Source organism: Gouania willdenowi, chromosome 14 (genome assembly GCF_900634775.1).
Source record: "Gouania willdenowi chromosome 14, fGouWil2.1, whole genome shotgun sequence".
NCBI classification, from domain to species: domain Eukaryota; kingdom Metazoa; phylum Chordata; class Actinopteri; order Blenniiformes; family Gobiesocidae; genus Gouania; species Gouania willdenowi.
The window spans coordinates 34,087,427-34,098,854 of record NC_041057.1 but is presented as its reverse complement, the minus strand read 5'-3'; the positions used below and the strand labels follow the sequence as shown (position 1 = coordinate 34,098,854).

General features: G+C 39.7%; 1 protein-coding gene across 1 annotated transcript in view; it reads right to left on the bottom strand.

Annotated features, from left to right (window-relative positions):
* Positions 1-517: 517 nt before the first annotated feature.
* The window catches only part of jhy (junctional cadherin complex regulator), a 28,210-nt gene continuing 17,299 nt past the window's right edge, over positions 518-11,428 (bottom strand). The window contains exons 4-7 of the mRNA XM_028465999.1: positions 10,177-10,526; positions 9,096-9,360; positions 3,359-3,493; positions 518-712 (exon numbers count right to left, since the gene is read on the bottom strand). Of these exons, the coding sequence (XP_028321800.1) occupies positions 518-712; positions 3,359-3,493; positions 9,096-9,360; positions 10,177-10,526 (945 nt within the window). The remainder of the gene's footprint in view (positions 713-3,358; positions 3,494-9,095; positions 9,361-10,176; positions 10,527-11,428) is intronic.

Below are 11,428 nucleotides of genomic sequence, written 5' to 3'. Positions count from 1 at the left end.
CTTTACTTGTCCTTTGGTGTACCTTGGGCACAAAAAGTTTGGGAACCACTGCAATAGACAATGAATGATAATTTTCCATTTCACTTCAGACATCCATCCATGACCCACTTGCTCCTTTTTTCAGGGTCGTGCAGGTCTGCTAGTGCCTATCTCCAGCTCTCATTGGATGTGAGGTGGGGGTACACCCTGGACAGGGCACCAGTCCATCGTAGGGAAACATAAAACCTCTCACACTCACTTCTACATAGTTTAGAGACTCTAATCAACCGAACAGTCAGTTTTTAGATTGCGGGAGGAAGCCCAAGTACACAGAGAAAACCAATGCAAGCACAGGGAGAACATGCAAATTCCACACAGAAAGGACCCAAGTGTCCATCCTGGCGCTTGAACCCAGGACCTTCTTGCTGTGAGGCGGACGTGCTAACCACTAAGTGACTTGTCTGATAAAGCAGTTAAAAGCAAATCAAAGTTTAATTACCACTACCTTGATTATATAAATTACATTTTAGGTTCAATATCAGGCTTTTCTAAACATTGCAACAGCCTTCTTTTCTTCTTCATGCCGTTTTATATAAAATTCCAGTGTTGCAAGCTGAGAGGTATCAACTCCTTCCTGGTACAAAGCGTGCTCTATTCGTCTGTTGGATTGTTCCTTCTGTCTTTGTTTGGTTTGGCGAGTGGGTTTGGCTATAGTCTTGGCGTATTCCAAAGCCTGAGATGGAGAAAAAAATACATTTATGCATTAGACAATTATCGGAAAACAGCTGCTGTTAAATGCAAACAAAGACTATTTTAATTCTGAAATGTGCGATTATTATGTTGTAATTTTGTTTGTGAGTTAGTCTAAAGTCTTCCTGCTTCAATACAAATCTAAATAATGAGGTATCGTAAGGTATGAGGTACACGGTGTCCAAAGAGGGCAAGGGGCCCACATCTATCCCACCTGGACCGCATACCTCTGCGACCCAGAACAAAAACAAGGGGGTCAGAAGATGAATAAATGAGTGTTTCTGCAGTTCTTCCTTGAGCTTCATACTCCACCTCCTACTTCTGGACTTTGCCTCTATTCCATCATAAAGCTGTATTAATGTCCAAATGTAAATCTGATCATTCTGACACATAGTTTATAATTACTAACCCATGGAGCACAAAACATTTTCCTATTCTATGACTTTTGAACTGGAAAAGCTGGGGGCCTCAATTCATACTGGACGTTTCTTAAAGCAAATGTATGTTATACTATTTTTCATAATGTTTCAGCCTATTTACAGCTGTGTGAAAACTTTCCACTGAATGCATAACTGATTCGTAACAGCAACGGCGCTGATACGTTCCATTAAAGTCGTGTGTCAATTTCCAGTGCATCACAGCTGAGTAACGACCCTGTCAGTCCCTAACCCTCCAACAGATACGCAGAACTTCTACTCTGCGTACGCGCAACAACGCATATATTCAGCAAAGATAAGCTTGTGTGGGATAGGAAGTAGTGCACTGACATAGAATAAAACATCCGGTTTATTTAAAAAAATAAAATACTCCATGTTCAAAGCAGATCAAATTTCCATCCATTTCCTCTTGCTAAGGGGTGGAGCTACACCCTGGACAGGGCGGCAGTGGATCGTATTTCACATATAAATATCGATCTTATTCATGGTTGAATCACAATAATCTCAACAAAAGCTTCAGATCTAAAGGAAGGGACTGAGTTTATTTCATTCTGCTCCTCTCCAAGGACACAATCATCTGTTTGTATGGTTTTGTGCTTCTCTTTGTATTCACTACAACTTGCTATATCGCGCAAGAATTAGCAAGATCTCCCGAGTCCTTGCTGCAACAGTATGTATCTCTAGCTGTGTTTTTACAGATTTTTGCAAAAATAAAAGTGATATTTCTAAATGTCAACAAAGTATAACAGGAATTAATGAACAGTTGATTAAGGAAAGTTGCGGGAGCGCTCTGCAGAAGATAGTAAAAGCAGAGAGGAGGAACAGTAAAGAGGGGACGCACACGGACGCACAAGGATTACGCGTGAAAGAGCAGCCTTCACCGGGATGTGCACCAGTAGCTAAGGACGAGCGGGGCCAGGATGGATGGAAGGAAAGATCACCGTGCAACGCTAAGTTGAAGGGAAGTGCTCAACTTACCTGTGTGGGTGTGGTCTCTATCTGTGTGGGTGTGATGTCTGTCTGTGTGGGTGTGATCTCTATCTGTGTGGGTGTGATCTCTATCTGTGTGGGTGTGATCTCTATCTGTGTGGGTGTGATCTCTATCTGTGTGGGTGTGATGTCTGTCTGTGTGGGTGTGATCTCTATCTGTGTGGGTGTGATCTCTATCTGTGTGGGTGTGATGTCTATCCGTGTGGGTGTGATGTCTGTCCGTGTGGGTGTGATCTCTATCTGTGTGGGTGTGGTCTCTATCTGTGTGGGTGTGATCTCTGTCTGTGTGGGTGTGATCTCTATCTGTGTGGGTGTGGTCTCTATCTGTGTGGGTGTGGTCTCTATCTGTGTGGGTGTGATCTCTATCTGTGTGGGTGTGATCTCTATCTGTGTGGGTGTGATGTCTATCTGTGTGGGTGTGATCTCTGTCTATGTGGGTGTGATCTCTGTCTGTGTGGGTGTGATGTCTGTCTGTGTGGGTGTGGTCTCTGTCTGTGTGGGTGGCAATCAGAGGGTGACTGTGTTGCTTCCCTGTTGCGACCAGGAAGAGGATCACGGACTCGGTGCTGGACGTGAACCGCAAGGCTCGGCACATTGAAGCTACAGAGCTGCGCTGGAGCAACAGATCGACTCGCTAACTAATCATTTATAAGTTTAATGCTAAGAAATGTATCGATCTACTCTTCTGTCCACACGTACCGAACCATGTTCTCTCAAAGAAAAGTGGTCATGTGACCGGGATCGGGTACATTATTACTTGTGACGTATATTGCAGAAAAAGTGTTTCCATAGCGCTTTTGCAATATATTTCATTATGGAAACGTCTGAAAAATGTCTTCATGAAAGAATTAATTTTTTAGCATTATTTGAGTGGGGGTTTTTTCTCTCGAAATTCAGGTATTTCCATTACCAGTTTTTATTGAAGTATTTAGATTTTGCACATTCCCAAGAGTAATGAAAACCCAGCGACAGACAGAGGTGGTGAGGATTGACGGACAGCGGAACACAGAGACGTTACGCAGCAGTTGTGCATCCAGCGGAAATCCGGTTTTCGAGAGGATGAACATTGTGTGAATACTTGGTAAATTAAAGCAAATCGTTAACACCATGGCCTATTTCAGTTTTGAACACATTAGTCATCCATTAGCTTTCTCTGGTAAACAGCACCAACCATGTTACCCTGTTGAGAAAACGACACACACCTTTGTCCTGGAAACATTCTTGTCTTTTCCGTCCGAGCCTTTGGCAGCAGTAACGGGAAACCTACTTATCCTTTTCTTCTGGTTGTCAACCCCTTTCAAACGCACCGTCTGTCCTTCCATTTTCTCAGCATGGTGCTGGGGTGAGAGAGGGTGGGGGGGGGGGGGGGGGGGAACACAGACAGACGATAAAAGGGGAATTAATTAACAAAACCATTTCTCCTTTAAGACTCTTTTCTCTGTGTATCCTCTTGGCAGAGCCTCTTCATGCAGCCGCACAAAAACCAAACACAGCCAGCCTTTCACTGGGCCCATCAACATTTACACATATCATTCACTAATAGGATTAGCCCTGGTGATCCACAATAAATTGCCCAAACATGCTCACTTTGTACCTCTGTGCATTTACAAAATATACATACTTGGAAGAGTTCACATTTCCAAACAACACTATTTGTATGCAAGTCATTACTTGTAGAAATTCAGTTAATATAATAGAAAACTATATTATTCTGATATAAAAGGAAATGTGATCTTATCATCTCTTAGTGAGACTGAATACTTTGTCGGAGCCAAAGTGAGACTTTGCATTAATCAGACAGCCATAGATAGAAGTACCGTATGTGTTGTGTTGGAAAATTGAATCATGTTAAAATCTACATAAAATATATCCTTGAGGGGGAAAAACAGATATGATTAGTAAGTCGACAGGAGAATTCTCCATTCATCTTTTAAGCATTCATTCTAAAACCAAAATAATAAATCTACATCAGATCAAGTTTCATAAAACACATTTGCACAACAAAAATTTAGGAGAAAATAGGGCTACACGTGCACAGCATTAGCATGGTGAGCTAGGGACAGGGGAGACGGGACGTCAAGCAACCTCCATTCAAGCGACTCAACTCACATGATTACAGCCACTAGATCGCTTTACTCAAACCAAGTTGCTCAAATTTTAAAATTTCAAACTTTTTAAGCAACTTCGAGTGACGCGACAACCAATCGGCGATGAGTTTTTGCCCACGTCACTGAAGCAATGAAGAAACAAAGCGAGCAAAAAGCGTGACTATGTGCAAGCGACTCATCACAGGCGATTTAAGCAACTATAGTCGCTGAAGTCGCGTTTCCCAAAATACCAAAACCTGCTGAATACATATATTCAAATAGTGGTATGAAGTAATGTAGTTTATTAATACTAGTCCCACTCTTTGCATTTTAGTCTAAGTATTTCAATTTAGCGTATTTTAGATGTAAAATGTTGGAGTGACTCCTATAAAAGCTGGGAGGAGGGGCTTGTGTTTCTTGCACTCTCAGCCCTCAGTGACTGATTCTGGTCTATCAGAGTTTTAATAAAGCTATGTGTGTATGTACAGACACTGCATGTGTGTATCCCCGTCTGTCTCTGTGTGCATTCAGATGTGTGCTATAGTGTCTGCAGGGTTGTGTGTGCGTGGGTGGCTCCACGTCGGGATGCACAGCTAGTGAGTGGCTATGTTGTAAATGTCGTACTAACGTACTACTAATACTAAGTCTGACGTCATAATGAGTATGTAGTGCGTTCACATTTGATATTATGAAAAGATTGAGTGGGTAGGTATACTATATGGGGACATACTCAACCGTCCCATGATGCATTGCGAGTGGAACGTAAAATGGTCCTGGGACCAGCTTCAAGCTAAACATCCCCTTTTCAAAATAAAAGCATCTCTTCTCGTCTTCCCTTTGTTTTTAACAGTTTTATAAATAAAGCTCTTGTTTTGAAGTTAACAGGATGTTTAGTCAGTAGCATAATGGAGGGTCTCTGAAAATCTCTGAAATGTGTCTACGTGAGTTTTATGGATCAAATGAGCACATGTTGATATTCTACTTGGTCACTTTCTCACTTCAAATGTTTTCAGAACTTTCAAAGTAAAGGTGGCGAATCAACAGAGATATTTAGTCTCAGCGCGAACAAGGATTTTAACACTGTAGGGTCAAATTGCATCTTGGGACACTTGGAAGTATACTACTCATCATCCTAATAATATTCATAGTATATAGTAGACAGTATATACGCATTGCGTTGGTAGTGGATAATATGGATGGTGACATTTCGAACACAGCCTTTTTCTCAGTAAAGACGCAACAGGATACTTTTCTTCACAAGCCGACTTTTCTCTTTCCGCTTGACCTCTTTCACAATTTCTGATACTCTAACCTCCGCCTGTTTTACAGACCGAGGCTGTAATCTTGTCAGACATGAAGGCTTACCTGGTGGGAGACATGCTAGGTCAAAGAATAGGAAGTCGAGGGCATCACAGGAAGACGAAGGAAAGGCTCCACCGTGAATTTATCTCTAAGCACCTAATCGTCATATCTGTTATCCCTCGTCACCCTTTAATGTCACTGTTTGATTGTAAAACTCTACAAAAACTACCTTACAGGGTTTATCTATAAAAACATTCATTTAAGAGTAACACGTTTCTAATACATAAATTGTTTTTTAATCTGTCACTTCTAAATGGAAAACTTTTATTTCTATCTTTCATTTATTTCGAATCCTTGAGAGAAAAAACTACCAGTGTTTCTTCTTTTGCTCTGAGTCCTAAAAGCTACAGCAGATATCAAGAGAACAAAGAAGAAAGGCATTAGGTCATGTTAGAAGGGGACAAATAGATTGGAAAATGACGTAAAAACAGAACAAAACAAACATTCAACAGAATAAAGTTAAGGTTACTGATCAGATGAGAAGTCTTTTTTGTTCAAAGCAGTTTTGAAGCTTCCTTGTCGTCACCCTGCCCTCGCCGTTTTTCATTGGCCTAATGGCTTCTTCAACCTTTGTTTGTGGGAGAATGTGAAAGCTAATGTGTTCCGTCCTCTCAGTACGAGGATGTGTTGTTTAATCCAAACTGTGTTTGGTTAATGCAGCTTTGTGTTCAGCAGCTGCTGCTTTTCTCATTGATTCACTAACCAACAACAACTCAATGCTTTGATTAATCAAAATACTCCATATAAAAACATCCCCGTTAGCAAAGAGAAAGGAGAGAGAGAGAGAGACGAGTGAGTCGCTTTCTCCTAATGACCCACCTGCACTGGTCGACTGACGAACCAGAACAACAACAACGGCCAAATCATTAAATGCAAATGGACATCTTCAGCAGCACTGCGCTTTACAGACTTGTTCCCATTTAATCACCTTATTCTCTAACACATCTTCAATTGGCTTTTCAGGGCCGGCAGCCCGAGGCTTATATTGTGATCATCCCATAACAATTAGGTGAAACTTAGTGAAGCTAGACAATTAGCCTGATGTTTTGTGTCGTCAGTCCCCAGAACACTCCGGCTGGATTAGCCCGTCTCTGAGGGGAGACAGCTGAAGGGATTATTTGGAACTTCAAAGGGGTATTTATTTGTGTAACCTCTTGTACACATGGGGATTAACGAGGAATGCCACTCACGGAAGACTTTATGTGTCACTTTTGTAAGGTGAAACTGCCGAATGTGTGCGCGCTTATTTTGTGATTTAAATTTGATCATTTCAAATGTTCTGAGTGTGTTTTGTAAGCAGTGAGCCGTGTTTAAGCACAGTTTAACAAGCTGGTGCACAAATGAATAAATTATAGGGTCATTCCATGTCATTTCAACACATTTCACATTGAAGACTTCTGACATTTTTACCAATTGTTCCTTAATAATTCAATTGGCAACAAATGATTATAAGACACAGAGGCAAGCTACGATGGCCTCATGGAAAGGATTTTCAAAATCGGAGAAATAACCCAAAGTTGGGGTCCAAAATAAAAACTAACAAGTTGCACAAAGAAAAACAGTTTTATATCCTAAGAAAGAGAAACCTTATAATACTATAAATCAAAACAAAGATCAGATTTTCTTACATTCCCACATGCTGATATGGGCCAATGAAAATAGCAAAACAAAAGTATTTTTTTAAGATTTAAGAGACTGTCACCCAAGAACCAATCGTTGTTTGGCTATTCCGTTTTAAAGACAAATCAAAGTAACAAATAAACGGTGTGGTTATTTTGTTTTACTGAACAGAATTACAGAAAAATCTCAAATTAGACAAGCAGCGTTTTACTGTTTTAAAATCAAATATTCTGATTGTGTGATATTTGGATATTTACGGGAAAACTATGAACGAGAGCTTTATGTTTTATTCTCACCACACAGAGGGACCCACAGACGGGTGTGGACTTTTACTCTGTTGTGCACCTCACACCGATGGTAAAGATGCGTAATTTGTGTTGATGACATTTCGTTAAAGAGTTATTGATGCTGGAAGTCCGAATCTGTGAATATCTGCCAACTTTACCGAGTTGTGTTACGGTCCAAATCGTATCCAAATAAAGTAGCGACTGACTATCGACTGTGAAGCTGGTGTGAGGAACAATAGATGTTAGAACTTCTACGATTTCACACTTTTGCAAAAACAATTAAAGCTTTTTTGAGGGCAGTAAAAATATTTATTTTGCATGTTATAATACCGCTAGCCTCTAATGGCAGCAGTCAACACACACATGAAAGTTGATCACAAGAAACGAGGAGCACCATTAGATTCATTACACCACCTATGGTTCCTTTAATCACATGTTTTACGTAACATCCATTTTTTGTTTTGATTCATTCATGTATTAATAATTCACCAGTTCATCAATAATGAGACTTATGTGTTGGAATAGTAGTCCGCCCCCGTCTGAGGGTCACTCTGTGTGGTGAGATCAAAACATGAAGCTCACGTCCTAGTTTCCCTTAAACATCAAAGTATCACACAAACAGAAGATGTAATTTTAAAACTGAAAAATGCTGCTTATCTGGTTTTTGATTTTTCTGTTTTGGTTTTGAGTCAGTAAAACAAAATAACCACTCCGTTTAATTAGTTCTTTTTTATTTGGTTTTAAGACTAAATAACCAAAGAACTTAGGGTACACGAATTGGCTAATCATTAGTGATGTGAACAGTATATACATCGCTCAAAGCTGATCAAATTGCAGGGAGCTGAGGCATATGATTGGGTAACACTTTACTTGAAGTTTCAGACATAAAAGTTGACATTACGCTGTCATTATGACATGACATCTGTTATCAGCATGAATAAGGTGTCATTAAATGTCGTTCGCTACCATAACCCTAACAACTAATCTTAACCATAACACTACCTAACCCCACTAGATCCCTTCACCTAACCCAAAAAACACTTCATGACATCTTAATGACAGCCTTCGTGACACTTTATTCATGCTAATGACAGATGTTGACAGCGTATAGCAGATTTTCTTTGTATATTATGAGAGAGTAGGTGGAGCTCTATTATGATGCCAAATTTCAGTTTCCTATGTAATGTAGTTCCGGAGATATTGGAAGCTAAAAATGGAAGAAAAATCGACACATACCCTCCTCACTAAACTAGCAATATCTCAAAAAGTATTCATCCAATCAAACTAAAATGTATAGTGTCCTTATTGAATAATCACAGAACAATTGGTAAACATTTATGATTTTTTTTAAACCAAAGTGTGTGGGCCACTTGTTGAAATGACATGAAATGACCCGATACGGAAGTGTTGTTCTTTGATATTTTGGGGGATTTACTTTGCAAAAATACACTGTTGACGTTCACATTTCCAGCTACACAATATTAATTGACACGTTTACAAGAATTGTTAGATCTTGATAATAACCAAGTTCTGCATTAATGTGCCCCATGTTTTTTTTGTTTCCGGCCCACAGTCACACTCACCTTGTGCGCGACTCTTGCTTGAATCTGCCTTTGTTTCTCCATCTTCACCAGGTAACCCTCCGAGCTGCATCTCTGCATGGGTTGAGCCGTGCTCTGAGCATCATCATCATCACAGCTTCCTCTTTTCACGTCTTCTATTGGAGGCAGCACTGTGAAGGAGCTCATGCTTTCAGATAAGGACGTCACTGGTGTCATGACGTGCTGTGGTGTACACGTTTCATCATTTGGGTTCCACCTTTGGTGTTCCCTTTCCATTTCCAACGCCCTGAAACAAAGAAAAACCATCAGTTCCACATCCAGCTACAAGCACTTCAACACTGGTTTTGTAACTTTAGGTTCTATTATTCAATTACAAAACATAGTAATGGGTCATTCCATGTCATCTCAACACATTTTCAGGACATCCCATGCACTTCGGTCTCAGAAAATTCTGAAATTTTTACCAATTGTTCTGTGATTATTCAATAGACACACTGTACATTTTAATTTGATTGAATTATTACTTTTTGAGATATGGACAATTTAGTGAGGGAGGTACAGTATGTGTTGAAATTCATGCATCCTAATTTTTCCTCCATTTTCAGCTTCCAATATCTCAGGAACTACAGCACATAGGAAACTGAAATTTGGCATAGTAATAAAGATCCACCAACTCTCTCGGAATATACAAAATATCTGCTATACATCCTATGTGGTGAACATGCTAGCTCCTCAAAGTTGGGAAAACGTTTGTCTGGATTTCAGGCTTGAACATGTTTAGGTCTTCAATAAACAGTTTTGAATTGGATGTATAGCAGATCCTTGTATATACGGAGGGAGTTGGTTGAGCTGTATTACTATACCAAATTTCAGTTTCCTATGTGATGTAGTTTCGAAGATATTGGAAGCTGAAAATGGAAGAAAAATAAAGACGCAAAAAAAATTGACATATACCCCCCTCACTAAATTATATAGTGTCCTTATTGAATATTCAACGACCAATTGGTAGAAATGTAACACATTTTTGAAATGTCATGGAATGACCTTACTGCCATTTCCGTGTGGTCTAATTTAGTTGAAAAACAATAAAAAAAAGATTCACCTTTGGCATTTTTCAGGGCGGCCACCATGATTGTTGGGCTGTTGCCAGTTCCGTGACTTATGAGGAGATACTTTGTGATTAAAACGCTGACTTTCTGAGCATAAAACAAGGTCGGGCACGGAATTCCATGAACTATGATCATTCAAGGACTTGAGGTTGATCATGGAATCCTGCCTTGTTTGTTTGGGTGGAAGGAGGAGATGGGAGGGAGTATTAACGTGGACGTTGTCGTGGATCTTCGAGGGAACACGACTCGGTCTTTCATGTGCAGCTGTATCCACGAGGACAGAAAACGACGTGCCAGGTTGTTCCTTGTGCTGTTCTTCGTTTCCTTTGCTTTGGTGGTGGACCTATGGTTTAAAAAAAAACAATTAACAGAGGAAAAATATGAATGGAGCATGTTATGAAAGCAGATCAAGTCATCTGGCTTTCATTTATACAGAAGTAGTTACTAATGGTTCTATTAATGTAGGGGTTCTCAACCTTGGGGTTGTGAGACACTGGGAGGGGGTCGCCAGACGTCTTTAAGAAACTATAATGTTTTTTGAAGAATTTGAGCCCATTTGTACTTATTTTTACCCTTTTTCTGCAACTACACCAACCTTACCATATTTTAACCTATTTTTCATCACTTTTTCTTGCCATATTTTGCTCCTTTTAATGCATTTTTGCTACATTACTCCCATTTCTGCCACTTCTACATCAAATTTCAATGCTTTTTCTGCACATTTTTCCACTTTTAAGACATTTTCAGCACTTATAAACCCTTTCCACCACTTTTTCCACCTAATGTCACATATGTTGACACATTATTGTCACTTTTAACCTCTTTTCACCATAGTTGCTTAAATTTATCAATTTCATCACATTCACAATTTGCCATGCTCATTATTTGCCCGATTAAAACAATTTTTCAGTCCATTTTTGGCCACTTTTAACCCATTTTATTTCTAATTTAAAACAGGATTTCCATCTTTAAGATGACTATAATAATAATAAACGTTCCTGGATAACAGTGGATATTGTTCAGATGAATAAATAAATGTGGTTATCACAGATTCATAGAACAATAGACCATCATTTTACTGACTTTATGGATGGACCCCAAAATCTCTCCCCTTTATTCCGCCTTATAGATGGTCCTGTCTCCACATGACTGTTCTTCAATGTTCATGTCTGTGTTCAACCACCTTCAGCTACAGTGGGGGTCCCCACTCTCTGGGACCTTTATTTTGGGGGGCTGAAAAGGTTG